This window comes from Gallus gallus, chromosome 2, assembly GCF_016699485.2.
Source record: "Gallus gallus isolate bGalGal1 chromosome 2, bGalGal1.mat.broiler.GRCg7b, whole genome shotgun sequence".
Classification (NCBI taxonomy): Eukaryota; Metazoa; Chordata; class Aves; order Galliformes; family Phasianidae; genus Gallus; species Gallus gallus.
Window position 1 is genome coordinate 21,213,445 of NC_052533.1, and position 19,736 is coordinate 21,233,180.

The following is a 19,736-nucleotide window of genomic DNA, read 5'->3' on the forward strand; positions in this document are numbered from 1 at the left end:
ATCTACTGTAAATGGAAATATTCATAATTATTTTTATAGTTGATCTTAAGATCCTACAATGAGGCCATTTTTACTAGGAGACATTAACTTAAAAACACCAAAACACAGCAATACAACATTGTACTTGAAATGTGTTAGTACAATAGATGAGCATTTTTCTAATGAGCTTAATTTTTCATTTTAACTTAGCTTTACATTTTAAGTAAAAAAATGATGTGCAAAGGACATCCCACAGAATGAGAATCCATGAAAAAAAAAAAGTGTGTCTCAGTAAGTCAATAAAAAAACTCTGGAAGAAATAATAAGTCAAGATTGCTTAAAGGTTTCTTGAAAAAAGAATTTCATGCTTATAATATATTATATGATATAAATAAAACAGAACTCTGTAATATAGAGTTTTGGACTAGAATCTGTCAAAATGATATTGGAGCCCACAGGCAAGGAAATATTTTTTCAGGTTATTCTGATTAATGTTCATAATTGAATTCTTCAGCTGAATATCCTTGTGCTCTTTAATTTAAAACCAAATAACTTGCTTTAGGTTTGCAGTAAGTTGATGGGCCATTTGGAATGAAATAGTAGTGCTCACTTATAATGAGAGTTATGGGAGGTGTGCATGAGTTAAAAACTGAAAAAAATTTTTATTTCTTTTTGTCTGTAGAAGAAAGACTGATAACATTCTTTAAATATTTTAAATAGTTTGAAAACTTTTAAAGGTTGCACTGGAAAGGAAAGGAAATAGCTGTATGTTTGTATTTCTGTGTAAAAAAGTAATGAGTTTGTCACGGGTGAAATATTAGGGAAAAACAGTGCTAAAATAAGTAAGCACAGGAATAAGCTTGTTGAAAGACGTGTAAGCAGCAACATGGAAGTTTTTAATTGCATCAGAAAAATATTTCAGATGTTGCTGGCCTTGTCTTGAAAAGCAGAGGTAGATGAGTACTTCATTCCAAGTTGGCCTACATCTTTTGACTCCTTTATGGGACATCTAATGTATTAAGAAGTTCTGGTATCATTCAAGTATACTTATACTAATAGCCCCTTTCACCAAAGGCATAATTTTTCAACAATATTGCCAAGTTTTTGTCTTTAAAATCAAGCCTGAAAGTGTACTTCAACTAACACTAATGTCAAAGCTGTGTGAGACGTGAGCACACCTAAAACTTCCAAGGTCAGCATGTAAAAATACTATATTCTGGTATTGCTTTTCATTACATAAGTTCTTAGGTTAGACCACTTAAAAGCCATGAACAAGCAGTAGGCCATTTATAACGTTGCAGACAGATTCTAATTACTCTATTTTTTAAAAAAAATGCAACAAACACTCAAAAAACTTCAAGATATGAAATTGTTGGTGTGCTTACACACAGTTACGTAGATACCACATATCACTCTATTACTTACTGATTTAAGGATATGAACTGAATGAACAATCTACCACACTGAAATATAATTCTTCCAGGAAAATGTACATAAGTATTTACTCTCATCTAAAAGCTGTCAAGTGAAGGTGCTCCTGACGAATGTAACTGTTCCAGCTTCATACTTTTAAGTGTTAAAGGAAGACTGGCTTAGATTACAGACCTTGTTTTAGATGTCCAAAGGAAGGTGAGTTGCATTTTCAGTATGCAACACTGAAGTGTTTCAGAATATTAGGCTTGGTTTCGGGCCTTTAGATTCCCTTTGGTAATTTGCTGAGCTACATTCAGTATCTTCACACGCTTTAGATTTGGACACCAACCTTTACCTGGGGGCCTTAACAGTGTGGTGGGTGAAGGCATCATTACACTTTTATACTTCCACTTCTTTTCTCCTTTTTTAATAGATCTAAAAATTTGTCCAGTGTTGCTGTGACAGCATCTGAAGAAATGATCACGCACAGTTGCCTTGTTTGCTTGGATTGGCATAGAACTGGCAAAACCTTCTGCAACACTGGGTCACATCTTTTCCCAGAGCCTGTGCTGTTGTTGCATAACCCAGCCTGTAAAGCATTCCAGCTTGAAAAATAACTGAGTTTTGTTCCTCCCACTGCTGATTCTTGATTGCTCCATCATTTTACTATTTTGAAATAAGGTTTCCTAGCCTCAGTGTCTAAATTAATTTTTTTCACAATCAATTTATGCCTTTTATAGCATTTTTCTAACATTGTCCTTAAGTTCAAGTAGCTCTCACCTTCTCTGGTGATTTTCTCTCAGAATATAAATAGAAAAAAGTCATAACGAATGTCAGCTATCACACTGAATGTGATGATAACTACTTCATTTTCTTCCTTGTCACAGCAGAAATGACAAACCTTAATTGTGTCATTCCAGTGAGATGCCTCGAGTCAGGCATAGCCTGTCTTCAGATCCAGGTGAAATTTGAATGAGCTTACCAATGTACAGTGATATAATACTTGACTAGGTCAGCTGAAAATGTTTTGCCCATTCCATTTTTTTTTTTCACGTTATTGTAACTAAATCAGTGATTCAGACATAATTTGGAACTGCTATGAAACTCAGGTCGTTTTCTGCACTAGTTCCAAACTGCAGTCTTAGAAAAGAACAACTTTTGTTTTTCATTGTTTTCAGTCCTCCCATCCTCAGAATGGATAGACTAGCATTTGGATCCACTTGGATGCAAATTATAACTTCCAGATTTCCTTAGAACACCATTATCTTTAGTGAAATGATCTAACAAGATTAGGTATTAGTCATTCCTGTTTGAACCCTGAGGACATGAGTAGGCCTCAATGGCCCCGCCTGGCCTCCCCAACATGGCCCAGGACCCTATTTCAGCTCCTAGGACAGTCAGCCCCAGTGAAGCTGAAGCTGGGCTAGGATGCATCCCCTCACAGCCTTCCCCTGCTCAGTCTTGGGCCCCAGTGATCTGGTCCATCTAAAGGCTGATAACCCAGCCAGGCCTCAGCTCATCCCCCTGTGCATGAAGGTGCCTGATGCCTGGGGTAGTCTCAATTCCCCTTTGGCTTTTGATCCTGTCTGGGGTGATGGGGTGGACTCTGGCTGGAGGGCCTGGCACTGCTGCCCACGTACACAGCCCCCAGGGAGCTCCCAGCCCGCATGGCAATCTAACACCTCTCTAATACATTCAGTTCCCTAATAACCTGAAGGCAGGTCATTCCTTCCAGGACAACCAAAATGGCTAGTTTTTTACCCACTCATCTCCTTAGGCAATGGAATTGATCAGAATCTGCAAAGGAATGATTTTTAGAAAGAAGTCTGCTTTGAGGCTTACTTTGGTAGAACACATTGTGCTGCCATTCCCTCATCAAATCCTAGCCACCATTTTTACCATGGATAGCTATTAACCACAGAGAAGGAGCTGCTGCAAATGAACTTGCAGAAAGAAATCATGTCTAAAGCTTTTTATATCAAAAAGCTGTCAGAATCTTTTCCTGTCAACAAAACAATCAGGCAATGTTATGTTAGTCAAAAATATGCTCTTGATGCATTTAACTCCTGAGTCTCTTCAGAAGTACTGTTCAAAATTGCTGATGTGATTGGCATTTGACAAGCCATTGCTGAACCTTTTGTTATTTCTTGTCACCCTTTTCTAGATTGTACTACAGATCCTGGAGAGAGCTGAGAGTACTAAGTACTTCACTATCGAGTAGCATTTGATATTGGATATCCAGGAAGACTATTGAGGATTTGTGCATTCCAGGGACTTCACAGTAATTACATACACACAGCTAAAAATGCAAGAGGTGACATAAGTCAGAGTTGGCATATACACAAAGAATAGTGGTTATTCCAGTCAGAAAATATTCATTGTTTTAAAAGTTGGTAATGTCTTTACTGTAAAGTTCAGAGACACAGTTCAATAAGCACTGTCAAGTCAGTAGAAAAATGATTTGTGAAAGGCCAGCAAATTGGAGCTGCAATAGTATGAATATGTTTTCTGACAGCTTAAAAACGATTTCCACTTTCCAATGTGTTCTTTTATCAGTATACTTGAAGTAATTCATAGGCCATCAGAAAGTGTTAGGCAGCATGATTTTATTGATAACATTCAAATGTGAGGTGAAAGTGCTTCCAGGGCAAGGTTCATGTCTTGAGATGTTCATATACTCATTTATGGAAGGATTTATTTCATCTGACCTTAGCCATCTAAAAATTTGCTTTACATGTCTCATCTAGCATAACTATATTTAACGGTGAGAGAGCACTCAACTGAGTGTTCTTCCCAATCACGTTAAAAATCCGTCTTAACTCTGACATGGCTGTTTTTTGATAACTGTAAAATGAGCCCAAATAAGTCATAGCCTGGGTATCTACGCCTTTTTGGAGTAACATTAAGGCAAAAGTTGTGCATCTTGCAAAACATGGAGTTTTTCCTTATTGCCTGTTCTTCATAGACCCTTTTTTAACAATCAAGGTTTATCTGAAATTATAATAGTGACACTGTGTTTTTTTGAAAAGTAACTAAGAAAGGTTGAACTACACAAAACGTAGAACAAAGACACGCAGACTTTTAACAATGCATGACAGAACCAAACAGGGGTTCGAAACACTGAAGCATTTCTTGAGAATGAAATATCTTTCCAAAAATCGCATCATAAGATAGAAAAAATTCACAGCTCAAACTCTGCAACATATAGTTTGGGGTAATCACAGAATGTTATTGGCCTCGTAGACGAGACTGTTACTGTGTTTGGGACCTCCCTCACTTCGTTCTCAGCAGGTTGTTTGCAGCATTAAGTTTCAGCAAGATACCTAAATGTACTGAAGCATTTTTCTCTCTGCAGCCAAGAGACCAAATTAAGTATGTTTTAACATATGTTACACTGATGGTTTTAGGCAGACACTATTTCTTACTCTGAGGACAAGAAATAATCAATAGCTGTTTTGTCTGTAATTTCTTGTCTTGTGTTTGGGATGTGGGAGGCTGTTTCAGCATTACCTTGCAGCGGGTCCTTACTGCACTAGTAGGGTCATAAGCACTGTAGAAATATTAAGAGTATACAGTAGCAAAGGAAGTAAGAACAGACCACACTTTAATTTCTCCAAAAAAAAAAAAGGATCATCATCACTCACAGTTTTTTTGCTCTTCAGCATTTATGCCTCTAATGTGTGTACTTACATGACCTAGATGACATAGATCTGAAGCCTTTAGAGGCACTTTCTTCTCTGTCAGCTGTATGTGAAACTTAGGCACTTAGTCTAGGAGATCTGAATAATTAAACAAAGAAAAGTGTTTGCTGCATGTCTAAATCAGGCAAAACAGATCAGTTTGAGGTCTGTTTAGGTTTTTTCTTTGTGTGGCTTTTTTTTTTTTTTTTTTTTTTTTTTCCCCCATCTATGTCCCAACACTTCCACAATTTTATCCTGGATATTTACCTGAAAAAATTAATTTTGGAAAAAAAGAAAGGATTTCTTCCTACAGCATGACAGCATTACAGCAAAAGTACATCTGATTTTCTGTTGTTCAGAGTAACAGGGAGATAAGTGAAATACACTGGGCACTGGGAAAGGCAGATAATACTGGTAGTATAGTATTAGCTGGGCTTTATCACTGGCAGCCTAACCATTGGAGCACAGAGGGCTCAGAGCAGAGAAATCTAAATGGCTCCACATGAATCACATCAGGCATAGAAATGTGGCAGTTTGTAAGCATTGCTGGACTTTAGTGCAGTACATATATGATCACTTTGATGTCTATGCAAATGGGCTTCCTATTATTTCCCGTACAGAAGTGTTCACTACACATACACAAAACCACCTCCACTCAGACTCCATGCTGCTGAAAATCAGACATACTCTTTCCAAGCCAAAGCTGGATCTAGAAGCAGTATAGCGAAGTTCTTGCAATGCTTCACCTGAACTGTGCATGATCTGGCAGATCACATATATATAAAGTTAGCTCCAACACGTGTCTGTGTAGTGAAGCCACTCTTCCACATGCAAACAGTAGTTGCAACCAGTAGTTGAAAGGTGGCTGTGGGAACCTGACATGTGCCTGTATTGACTACCTAGCTATATTTTAAGTTTTTCTGTAACGTAAACAAAAACTATACTAACATTCCTCTCAGACTTACAAAGCTGCCTACTGCTAAGAAAATTGCATTGCTTGTTATTTTGACAATGCAACTAGTTGAATTCCATTTTACAGATACTTCTTATCCCGGAGAGATAGGAAGTACAGAAGCTGCTTCAAACATACTAAAGACGCCTCAGCCTCCTCCAAAAAGATTTTAGATTCAGAAGTGATTGTTATTTCACTATTGAACGTTTAAAAATATGTTTAGTTTAATGTTTCACTCGGAATTGGTGAGAAAACAACAAAAAAATTCTCAAGCAAGATTTCTGGAAGACAAGCAAATCTATACCTTTTCTTCTTTTGTCCAGCAAACTGACATTTTACTTTTGAGTTTTAACTGTGGATGACAATTATCTTGGTACCATATTCTTTGGCAGAAGGCAAGGGAATTCTCTAAGTGAAGGATCTCAGTTTGACATCCATGCAGTCCAGTCATTCACCAACAGCTTCATTTGTTTAAGGGAATGCTGTCTACAGGGTCTTGGAAAGGGTCTCACTTCACAGCAAATTTGGTCAGGTAGAATCACACAGCAGCCTGACTTTTATCTGTGATTACTGATGATATCCCGACTCCTTTCTTAATGCTCACTTTCAGTTACTTGCCATTTAGAGAGAAATTCCTGTCCTGAGAAGTCCTCCTTTATAGCGCCAAAATATTTCTTACATACATAAGCACATAGACCTGATATAATCTGTTTCTTACTCAAGCTGAACTTATTTTAATAGTTTACATGCAGATTGCTATCCCATGTGTTGGTTTGTTAACTAGAACAAAGTTTGTCTTTGTATTCCAGATATGTTGAAACTGCAGAAGCAGGATCATTTGGAGATTTTTCCGTTAGTTTTAAAATCTATAAGGAATGGGCAGTAACAAATGGGTGAATTATTAATCCAGATTCTCAGTCTAAATGTTTGTTTATATTTACACACAATCAGGTAAATGTTGCATTTTACTCTCTGCTGTTGAATGCTCTCAGCTTTTCCTGTTTCACACAATGAAAATGTGTTGAAATATACCATGAAAGATGATTCAATAGAGTGTGCAGACATTTGTGTTGCATTTACCCCAGTTGTGTCCTTAAGAGACCAAGTTTCTTGAAGAGTTCACTTAGGGTCAAATAGGTATCTACCCTATCGGATAGCACACAGGCTTAATAAGAAAAAAACATGGTCTAAAAAAGATCATGTATAAAGAGAACAGTTAATTCTAAGGTAAAACAAAAACAGGGAGTACCTTTTTTTTTTTTTTTTTTTTAAACAGCTAGCACAATAAATCTATAAAGACCTCTTGCTGACATTGGTCAAATCTATGTAGGGGAAAAATTCCATGCAACTCTGTTAGAACAACAGAATTTAGGTACACAGAAACTGAAACCTCAAGAAATCCATCTGTATTGGGTGAAGATTATTATGAACACTAAAAAAAAAAAGCAACAGTGAAAGCTAAAACCACCCAAAACCTTTCCAGACATGTTCAAATCAATTCTTGTTCCTTGAACTCTGCCAGTGCTATCTGAAGTCATTCCCACTTTTCCAGATTTTGAAAGAGGAACAGTTTGTTCATCAGCTAGTTCAGCAAGGTGTGATGAATCATCAATAACTATCTCAGAGGTTATGCTTACTATACCTCTATCACTAGCACAAAGTCTGGCTTCTCTTTGAGGAGCAGAACATTAACTAACTTGAACTGTCGTTCTGTTATCTTATTGGGAGTTTCTTATTTCACGCTCTTCATTCAGAACGGTGATAAATATCACCTTCTGGAATGCCCCTCTCTCCAGGCTATAGAGGAAGATTAGAAGATTTTGTGCAGCTAAACTTTGATCATGGGAATGCTACCTAACTTGGCAAAGTAAAACAGCGTGACAATTTACTTTTTTAAATATTAGTCTATATTAAATCACTTTATATATAGTACACTATTTCAGCAAGCACTGCAAGTCATCATCACTGGTTCAGCTGGTATCCGTAAGACATTAGATGATGCTGATAATACAATAAAAACACATTTAATAATGGCAGGAGAATGAGACCCATAGTTTAGCTTTGAAATCTGAATTACCATGTGTAACACTATAATGTGATGAAAAATACAGTGATAATAGCAGGGTAGCAAAGTATTCATCTGCAGCAAATGAAAACAAACCCAAGTGCAGCAGCTGGAGATGCAGAAATGAAAAAAAAAAAAAAAGAAAAAGCTGTTTACCTTTAGAAGGCCTCAGGTAGGCAGGGATCTCCAGCAAGAGACTGTTTTACAAGAGTCGATAGTGATAGGACAAGGTGGGGATGGTTTTAAACTGAGACAGGAGATTTAGGTTAGATATTGTAAGGACGTTTTTCACTCAGATGGTGGTGATGCATTGGAATAGGTTGCCTAAGGATGTTGTGGTTGCCCCATCCCTGGAGACATTCAGGGCCAGGCTGGATGTGGCTCTGGGCAGCCTGGTCTAGTAGTTGGCAACCCTACCTGTGGAAGAGGACTGAAACTAGACGATCTTTGAGGGCCTTTTCAACCCAGGCCATTCTATGATTCTACAAAGATACCCTTATCTCCACTGCCAACCCTTAAATGAGGTTTGGGAAGGGGTGGATCCTGGCTCAAACCCTTCCAGTCACTCATGTGCATTGTATTTTACAGGTTGTATAACTAGAAGGATTATCATGATGGAATGAGATAATCAAAAATAAATGAAAATGTTCACCTGTGCTCAGGCTCTCTGTCCTGGGCTCACAGAAAAAGAAAAAAAACTCCAAAGGGAGCAATCTCCAGAAAGAGATCCTTCCCTAGTGGCAGTCAGCCCTCAAACAGGGTCTAGGAGAGGTGGAGCCTGGCTCCACCTCTTCTGGTCACACAGCTGATTTGCCTTCACCTGTGCTCCCATAGCTGACTCATTGCTCACCTCAGGTGATCAGTCAGAGGTTCAGGCTGTGATTCAACAATTCCCATACAAGGGGAAATTTAGGTTAGATGCTAGGAAGAAATTATTAACTCATAGGGTGGTGAGGCACTGGAACATGTAGCCCAAAAGAAGTGTTGGATGCCCCATTCCTGGAGGCATTCAAGGTCAGATTGGATCTGGCCCTGGGAAGACTGATCTGGTCATTGGTAACTCTGCCCATGACAGGGAGTTGAAACTGGGTGGGCTTTGAGGTACCTTCAACCCAAGCCATACTGCGATTCTATGGTTAGATCTTACTGTTAAAATTGTGACAAATGTCCCAGTAGCTTCCTTCACTGCAACTACAAATCCTGTCTGACTTCAGCTCTTCTGATGGTGCAATTTCAGAGAATTTCCTGTCATTTCTATTGGAAATATTGTTAAAGTCATTTATATGAATAAATGTAATTTGCAAACATCTTAAAGACTTGCAATACATTTTAAAATGAACTTCTGAAGCACAGTATCAGTTAATAACTTGATTTTCTGCTCATAATTATTTTTATCAGTTTTTTTCCCTTACAGCTTTTTAATTGTTTTAAAGATCATAAAACATACCTTTGTCTATTAGAAGAAAAAGGAACAGCAGCAGCTGTTTTATAGCACAACATAATTTTACTGTTGCTGTTATTAACATAAAAGGATATACTGAAACATTTTTTAAAACTGTTACAATCTTTAATGATTGTAATCAACTTTTATATTTGTTTAGTTTTCCATCTCTCTTTTATTGTATCATCTATCCTTTTAATTTAAACTACTTCTGCCATTGACAAAGGGAAAAAAGTCCAATTCTTTTTTAGAATCAAGTCTTCACTGATTCTTACTTATGAAGGAACCTTGTCATGTGCCTAAATTTTAACATTTCAGTAGGAATCTAGATTATTTTCACATATATAATATTTGTACATAATTAAATTAAGCATATGAATTAATCTTACTTCCTTTCCTCATCCTTAAATTTATACAGCTGGTGAAGTTTATTTGTGCTTTGAGTACATGAGTGCTATATCTAACCTCAAAAAAAATTCAGTGGTAGAAAAATATAAAATAAAGGTTGCATTTCCAAAAATTACTCTGGATGTGAGAAGTTTAAGAGGACTGGGTTTTTTTGCTACAGATATATGCTTTGCAACTCATTTAAACTACCCCCTATCACTAACTGCACATTCAGGTGTAACTTTCAGAGAAACTACGCAGTCAAGAGCTGTCTTGGTGTAACCCAGAGTCCCACCAGTGTCTGCTGAAATCAGCCTCAAAGGTTATTAGATCTGGTATTCCACAAGAGAGAATCTCCTAGCATTCACCTTCAGGTATCAGTTTTACTTAATTGTCTCGCAAGCAACAACATCAGAATTTTAACAAATAAAGCTAATGTAGAAAATTAACATCTTTGTTGCTGTTAAACCAAGAAGTGCCATCTTGTATCAGATAAAATGATAGTTACTGAAAAGAATTTTTTTTAGGAAAATTCCTATTTTCCTTTTGTCTCAGTGAAAGAGAAACTTTTGTGCTAAAAATTGCCTTGAAAGTCTTATGATTCAAGTAAATTATCTCAAGTCATTAGTTTTTGAAAAACATTAAAATATGTGTAGCAGTGAGGGATTTGAGTAAAGAGAAGGGAGAGAGTGTCAGTATCTTTTCTTTGGGACAGAAAGAATTGGTTGTCACTAACCGTAGGAAGCAGTAGAGTAGAAGATCATTTAGTTATGTCAGAAGACAAGCATAACTTAATCACTGAATCTTGGAATCATAGGGGTTGGAAAGGGCCTCTGGAGATCATCACGTCCAACCCCCTGCTAAAGAAGTTTCCTAGTGTAGGTTACACAGAAAAGAGTTCAGATGGATTTTGAATATTTCCAGAGAAGACTCCACAACCTCTCTAGGCAGCCCGTTTCAGTTCTTTGTCACCCTCATGGTAAAGAAGCTTTTTCTCAAATTTGTGTGGAACCTTCTGTGTTCCAATTTGTGTTTGTTACCCCTTGTTCTGTCACTGGGTACTGCTGAAAAGAGGCTGTCCCCATTCACTTGACTTCCTCCCTTTAGGCATATATAAGCACTGATAAGATCCCCCTCAGTCTTCAGGATCAACAGTTCCAGGTCTCTCAGCCTTTCCTCATAAGGGAGGTGCTCCAGCCCCGTCATCTTTGTGGCCCTCTACTGGACTCTCTCTAGAAATTCCCTGTCTTTCCTGAACTGAGAAGCCAATAACTGAACCACATGTGGCCTCACCAGGGCAGAGTAGAGGGGGAGAATCACCTCCCTCACCCTTCTGGCCATGCTCTTTTTAATGCACCCCAGGATACCATTGGTCTTCTTGGACACAAGGGTATACTCCTGACTTATAGCCATGCTGTTTTCCACCAGAACACCTAAATCCTTTTCTGCAGAGCTCCTCTCCAGAATGTCAGCCCCTAACCTGTACTGATTGATGCAGTTCTTCCTCCCCAGAGGAGAAACTACGCTTGCCCTTGTTGAACCTCATCAGGTTTCTCTCTGCCCAACTTTTCAGCCTCGCTGAATGGCAGTACAGCCTTCTTGTGTCAGCGACGCCTCCCAGATTCATATAATCATCAAACTTGCTGATTCCACTTGCTGATTCCATGACATTTAATATTCAGAGGATTGCATATTTTAATTCCCAATTCTTATCTTACAAGGATATTTTGTAGGCTTTCTTTTAGGATGAGAATGGGAAGCTGTAGATGGAGTAGTGCTAAATGCTCTGCCATGAATAACCTTGTAAGTGGTAGAAAGGCCATTGCTAAAAAATGGAAAAGAATAAAAAGAATTACACAAAAAATATTTTTTTGGCATAGTCACATCTCATATTTGCATTATCCACATTCCCACATTATATCCTACAGTTTATTATAAATAGACATTGTTTTATCACCAATAGAGAACTGCTTAGGTTTGCCATTATTTTGAAAGAAAGTGGGAGATGCTAAAGTTGACTTCTGTAGATATGAGAGGAAAATGCTACAATGATTTCTTATTCTACAAAAGAATCTCCAGTAGTGGCTAGAACACACACATCTTTGATACTGTCATATCTACCTTCTCTGTGTGTTGTGCGGAAAACACACTGTAACATTTGTCTGTGAAATGTCACGTCCCTTAACAGCTAAGGGACGAGTTTCCTAACAGAGCCACTCTGACTGGGTTTGTCTCTAGAGATTTGAATGGTGATGAACAAGCACTTCTAGGCAGACTGCTAAAAAAAAAATCCTGTAAAGGAGCTGTGAGAATAGACTCAAAGGGAAAAAAAATAAATTTCCAACATCCATGGCACTGTGTGGTAGAATCAGTGAGCCAAAGAAAATAGTTGCTATCCAGGCACAGACTGAGCAGAACACTTTGAACAACTTGGGGATGGAGAATTTGTGAGATACAGCATGGGAAAACAGGAAAAAATACATCGTCTACTATTAGATACAGATGATGTGATAAAGGTGAAAATAAAAAACTGAACTCCCTCAAAAATCTTCCTTGAAGATCTGGAAGTTCTTCATACCCTTTTCTCCTTAAGTGAAGTGTGAGAAAATAATAATTCATAAAAATGCTAGTTCTCTCTTTTTCCTTGGGGAGAAGAGATACTTGGTACCTTCTAAAAGTTACTTGAGTATCTCACATTGGAGCATGAACATCTCACATTTCAACATTTTCATGCCAGACTGGCCAGTTGGCTGATAAGTTCCTGAGAAAGACTTTGTGAAATAATAATTATTTTTCTAACAGAGTCTAGCTAGGGGAGCCCACACATGGAACTCCTGTTGTGATTTCACAGTCAATGGGAAAGAATTGAAGCAATTTCTAGATGAACCTGGAGACTTCGTTTGGTTTTTGATACTGATGGGTGTCTATTTCCATTTCTAGAGGTGTTAAACAGGAAAACTACAATATTTGTTAGTGAACTGGTTTTACTGTGATCAGTGAAGTAAAAACTAAAAACTAAATATCTGTTTGTCAACCAAACTGGCAACACACGCACACTCAGTAATGGGATACTCCAGTCTTTCATGATTTGTTTTCTATGTTTATGTATTCTATATTTATTTAGATAGCACAGATATGTTTTTGGTCTATGCTTTGTTTATGATTACTCTTGTTTTAACTGGATGGATTGAAATGTGTGCAATTGACATGTTGCTTGTCTGAAATGTCTCTTAGTGTCTACATAATAGCATAAAGTATTTTTCTGCTTTTAGTAATGCAGCATTAATAGAAGTTTAAGCCCATGCAGTTATATTTGTGATGTTGAGCAAACCTGAATTAATAACTAAATATTTAAATTTGACCAACGGAAGTAATTTGTTGGTGAACAAGAGATGGATGTGTAAGCATGGAGTTATGACACATACTTTCTCAAGTACTTAAAAAAAAAAAGGAAGCCTTTTTAATAAAACCTCTTATGCCTTCATCTTGTAAAATTATTTGTTTTGTCTAATATTCATTGTGAACAGCTTTGTAATGCAATGTTCTGTTCATGTAAAGCAATATGTGTTGACATTTTACCCATGCACTCCACTTTTTCCTTTTGTCAAACAAAGGCACAAGTTTAAGAAGTTTTATTTTCTTTATGTTTTTTTTTTAATTATTATTTTATTTTCTACAGTTAATTAATTGAAATGTTAGTGAACTAGAAACTAATCTGCCTTTGAATTTCCTGGAGTCTAACCTTGCTGGAATCACCCGTTTTGCAAAATATTTGCGGCATATATGTAGGTAAAGTGGTGGCAATGAGTGAAAAACACATAGGTCATTTCTGCCTGCATAGGGTTTCTAGTGTTAGAGACAAGTAAAAGGCATTGATTAATAAACTTGCAATTGATTCCATTTGTAATTACTGTCTTTCTCTAGTAAGACTCAGTTGTATGGACAATAATGGCACAGAACACTGTGGTTAATTGTGTGTGGTATGGCTGCTGAAATAGTGTACATGATTTGTTTGGAGGTCTTGCAATGTACATGCACAAACCAAATAAATTAAAAATAAAGACCTCTTATTAATAATGATTTTTTGACACTTGGCATAGTCTTTTGTGTTGTGTGAAAAAAAAATGGACACACAGCTGTTAATTGACAAGGTAAGTAATAATCCTTTGATTATAGTAGCTAAAGACTGTCCTTTAATGGATTTTACTTGTCACTTTTAATTCTTTTTAATCTTTGTCTGCATTTCATTAGAACGGCTTTATCATTCTGATGGCCCTCCTGTCATTATTCTGATTGAGTTAATGGGTTGTCGTCATGGCACAGAGTGCCAGTATAAAATATAATTGTGTTATATTTATAGTCTACAGGGACCTTTTTAAGATGATTGCTTTGCCAATCAGCTTTTCTGGTTTTACATGGTACATTATTGTAAGTGGAACACTGTATTCTGCTTTCTCTTGCCTGGTGGGTACTCTGAGCAAAGCTTCTGTTTTAATCTTCCATGAGTTAATCTACCTAGAAAATTCGACAGCCAGTTAGTGAGAGACCTAGAAAAGGTCTGTTATCATTTTCTGTGCTGTTCTTCAGCTGTGATTTTGACTTTCTGTTAAATAGCGATATGCCTGCACTGCAGTTTTCATAACAGATGATACAGGTACTTGAATATTATTCTAAAACTTACTTGTGATATCATAATGCAGCTGCTAAGGTGGATTTGTTACTATCCTGTGTTCTCAGCTAAAGCTGTATTTAGGAAGGATGCATAATATTTAGGCCTTTATATTTCATTTAATTGTCTTTGGAAAAAATGAGTGTTTAAGCTACTGCATTTTTTCCACGTATTACTGAGGAGTCTAATAAATTGATAATAATTTTAAAGATAATATCATTCAATGGAAGAAAATTTGTTGAATAATTGTGGAAGGTGTCACATAGCTCATGATTACTGCTTCAATTATATTCTGTAAAAATTACACTAGTTGCAAAATGTATAATGCCTGGGTGGAAGAGAACATGTGTCTTTTCATGCTGTGAGAAGGAATAAAATGAATTATTATAAAGACTTCATTAAGACAGTATTGGTGATGTTTTACAAGTCCAGTTTTGACGCTGCAGAACAGATGTCAGTTATAATAGGCATATTTTATGGTATGTTTTCTGTAAGTTTGCTAAAGCATCACTTATATGTTTATAACAATGCTTTAACCTTTCCTACAAGCTAGGAAATAAGGAAGGTATGTGGAAAAGAACTGTCTACATTAATACATTTGAATTTTTAAAATAATTTTTGCATAATAGCTTCATTTATCTCTTTCTTGTAGAGATTTGATAAAACAAGTTGCAGTTTTCAAAGAACTTTACTGCTTTTATATTTAATTTACTTGACTTTGATGGAAGCTGCTTCAGCATAACAGACTTTATAGCTTGCTTAAAGATTGATACAAAGATCTATATTGATTCATATTTCTTTCTCTCCTACATAGTACTATGAAATTCCGTCTGTGTTGCCAAGCAAACTTAGTAAATTAATTATGGGATTTTCCTAGTCTGAATTAAAGAACAGACAAAAGCAGATGATGGTTTTAAGTAGGACGTATTAAAATACAGTTGTCACAGATCTGTAAACATTTTCCAGTAACTGTCAAGGAGATAAAATGGCTCCTAGAAATCTTTTAATATAGATCTACTCCACTGGTTTGAATCAGGAGAGGGAAATTGGGAAATTTAGAAGCATTTCATGATGGATCCATTCATGCTTGAGAGGTTTGCTGATCTATCCTTACTCAGTAAATAAGGGCTTGTTGACAGAGCCAAATGAGTGACAGAGTACAAAAAGGACATACAAAATGCAGAATGGACATTTTGAAGATACTTAGTAGAGAAAGGAGAAGCAAAACATAGTAGAAAGCAGGGAGAAAGGGAAAAAAAGAAGAAAGGAACTAAAACAAAAGAACTCACAAGAAGTAATAAGAAAGAATGAATGTGAGTTGCAAACACCAGATTTTTAACTTTAGCTTAGACTGATGGTATTTCATGCCTTAAGATATCCTAGCAATAGTTGGATTTATCATTTTCATCGTTCTTTGTTTCAGAACTGCATTATGGGCTATAATGAAAGCTGGTCTAAGATAACAACAAAATTGAATAAATTATTCATTGAAAACTGACATTTTCTAAATAATGCGTTCAATGAATACTATTCAACTAAAAGAAGCACAGTATACACAGTGTCCTGTGCACACTCATAGCTGGTCCTTGGAGCACGTTTTATTATATCTGATTGCTTTATTTATTTTATTTTTAATAGAGGAAAAGCAGAAAATACTGGTTTTCTTTCTAGCCTCAGAAAACAAGATAGATGAGTGCTTTTCACTTCTACCATTTAAATGTTCATTTTGGCATAGTATTGTAATACATAAATATTAATTAATTCCCTCACTAGAACTTCTTGATGGCCTAGAGCTCAGTGATAATGGCTATACTCAGAAGAGTAAAGTAAAGATTGTTCCAAATGGCTAAATGCAAAAAGTGCTTCAGAAAAGTTAACTTTCAGCCCCTCTTTTTAACTCTTCCCCCCCGCCCCCTCCTCCCCCCCCCCTCCCCCCCCCCCAAAAAGCAAAAATTTTAATTGGAATTTGATATGAGAAAATATTTATCAAATAGCCGGAAAGACACACCGCCTTATGAAAATAACATATTTTCCTGAAAGATTCCAGTTTCAATATAAAGGACAAAAATCATTAATGAAAAGAAATGGGGAGGAAGTGGAAGAAAGCATATGCAGAAGTTAACCAGTTATAGGTATATAAAATATTTAAAATATTTAAAAGAATTGAAAAAATCTGAGGTAAAATGTGATCATTTCATCTCAGACCTATGAGCTTCACAAATACATTGTCAATGAAATATATTTTGTCAAAGTTATGCATTCTACAGGTATCAGAAATCACATTTGAAAACATTTGAAGTTAGCATGTATGTTTAGCAAAGAAACCAGATTTAATCATTTAATCGTTTAATCAACGATACACTTAAATTTAGTGGATGTAAGACAAGAAAGTGCTGTTTAGATTAGCAAGCAATAATCTAAAGACTGAACTATAATATAACAGATATATGTGTCATTTTATTAAATCACCAGGCCTGGTGATAAAGTCTTCTGCTTTGGCTGGACCTATGAAACATTTAAATACATGTTGGGTGATGAGAGACATTCTATCAGGCTTCAGCTTTCTGGAGCTACACTATGAAAACTGAAGCTATGTCATCAGTAAGCAAGGCGAGTAGGATGTTCCACCAAACTATAATACTACTTTACTTCTAGGATAAGTAATATAAAAGCCACTGTGAGAAGAGTGGTATCAAGACATGCTATCTGCTTCCACTTATTGTCTTTCTTCATCTCCTTTCATGGGTAAATGTTACCTGCCCTCCTCTCGCTTAATCTCTCGTGACAGCTAGATACCCTCAATGGTTGCCAGCACAGAGGAAAAAGGACTGGTGTGAAATATTTTCCCCTTAGTGCTCCCATTAATAGGATGTTTATGGTGGAAATTCTTTGCAACAGCTCTGGTTGAAGCAAACAACAAATTTAATGTGGTGGCTTGCTTAATTAATTTTTTTGAGATTATTAGGAATGCATGACTAACTAACCAAACATTTCTAGGACAAAAGCAATTTTTAAACATGTAAACTTGGAAAATATGTAATGAGAAAGAATTTACTCATTCTTAACAGTGTCCTCATTTTAATGCTTAAAAAATGCATTCTTTGTCACTTAGACATGGAAGTTCACATTGAGCTATTTGTCAGTTCTGAACCTTCAGTGAAATGTAGTTGAAATGCTAGTGTAAGTGATTATAGTTTATACAACATTCTGATAAAGTGTTCAAAATACAAAACCAAAAATGAAATGGATTTAGAACAGTCCTTCTCCCTCTGTTTCCTGTGAAGATGGACCATTATGAGATTGTTTATTTCTACATTAAAAAATATATCTATACATATATATAGTATATATTTAAAACCACTGTCAAAACAATCTCATTGATCTAATCATAGATCTTAGAGTAACATGATAAAGGGGGAGTTATTGACAGAACACTGAATTTTATTGTCACTAGGGATAAGTTGAATAAATTGTCTCTTGCTTTATCACACTATTCTGTACAGAAATACCCATCAACTCACTTGTCAGGACTTTCTGAAATAAAAGCTATTGAAAACAAGACACGGAAAACAATTTAAAGGAAAATACCTGTGTTTTGGCTACTTAACACTGCTTTTGTTAGAGAATCTGAACAAAATCACATTATTCAGAAGTTTATTGTTCAACTGCAATCACTGTAATCTGCATCTGCATCATTATCTATCATGCTGTACGGTGTCTTTCTTTGAGAGCAGAACTAAGTAGTAAATCTGCTCTTTTTTAGCGGACTCCCCTCAACAATCTCATATGGTCCACTGTTGAGACTCATGCACTGTAAAAGAAAGTCAAATTTGTACCACATGTATCATGCATATCATGATGTGTACTGACAGAACATTTTTTGCTAGTAAGAAAAATGATTAGAACAATACATACTGCATTAATTTTTTGCTTAGCTTTTGGAATAATTTTAATGAAAAAGTTAAAAAATGTGTTTTAAATCTAGCGGAAAAAAAGGTGGTATAATAATGTCATTTAAAATACATGCAAATTATTGCATAAAGTCAATAATTAAAATATCTAAAATGTCAGTATATATAAATATATAGCTATGACACCCCAACAAATGTAGAAGTATGTAGGTCATTAAGAAGACATTATATTATATGCAGCCCATGCTTGTGTAAACTTTCTTTTGCTTATGCATGTCTATCTAACCACATTTGTTCCTTTCTTGTAGGTCATTTTCATTGAAGTTTAATTATCTTTTGTATTTAGAATATTGTTTCAGTGAATATGTAAAAATCTCAGATAACAATTATGTCAACATAATACATCTACTCAGTGTCACAGCTGTGTTAAGCAAAGAAGCAAATACTAAGATGCCCTGAAGTGGAAGTTAAGCAAGCCTCTACATGATATGTAGGATCCAAATATTTATACGAGAATTTAGAAGTTTTATATTTGATGAATTTGTTATCGTTTCTAACACAGGTGCATGAAGGCTGATGTCACAGACATAAGGAATCATAGGATAATTAAGGTTAGCAAAGACCTCAGGACATCTCTAGTCCAACCTCCTTCTTAAGGAAGGTCAACCATGAGATCAGACCAGGTTGTTCAGGGCTTCTTCCTGTCTGCTCCTGAACGTCTCAAAGGTGGAAATCATACAAACTCTCTAGGTGTATACCACTGTCTAGGCTCTGATTGATTGTCTTCATCAAGAAAATGTTTTACCCTCTATTCAGTATGAACCTTCCTTTTTTCACCTTATTCCCACTGCCTCTCATCCTCCCACTGTGAAGAGCCCAGCTGCATCTTCTTGGTAGCCCCTGGAAATACTGCAGAAATACATTTCTGCAAAGCTATCCCTTTCCCATGGTGAGTGAGCCATGGTCCTTCATTCTTTCCTCTCAGAGGAAATGCTCCACTCCAGCCATCTTGGAGTTCCCCATTTGACAAGGAAATCTTTTCTAAGAGGTAGTGTAAATCTCCTGATTGTGTAGGCAGAGCAGACAATTCCTGATGCTGTAATCCTTTAGCTTTATCATAAAAAGAACAGAACATTAGCAGCTCTTCCTTTCCTTTAGTTCTTTCAGTCTCTACCCAGGGGGTGGACTACCTGTGATCATATTACATATCACTTTAAAAAATTAACAATCAGACCAAAA

The 19,736-nt window shown here is 36.3% G+C and overlaps 1 protein-coding gene across 2 annotated transcripts in view; it reads left to right on the forward strand.

The window, feature by feature from the left end:
- Positions 1–19,736, forward strand: part of ZNF804B (zinc finger protein 804B) — a 210,962-nt gene that overhangs the window by 134,477 nt on the left and 56,749 nt on the right. The window contains exon 1 of one of the 2 annotated variants that reach the window (XM_046938338.1): positions 14,315–14,571. The exons of the other annotated variant lie outside the window; for it this stretch is intronic. Within the exon in view, the coding sequence (XP_046794294.1) occupies positions 14,563–14,571 (9 nt within the window). The 5' untranslated portion in view covers positions 14,315–14,562. Of the gene's footprint in view, positions 1–14,314; positions 14,572–19,736 lie in introns of those variants that run through there. 2 annotated transcript variants of the gene reach the window in all.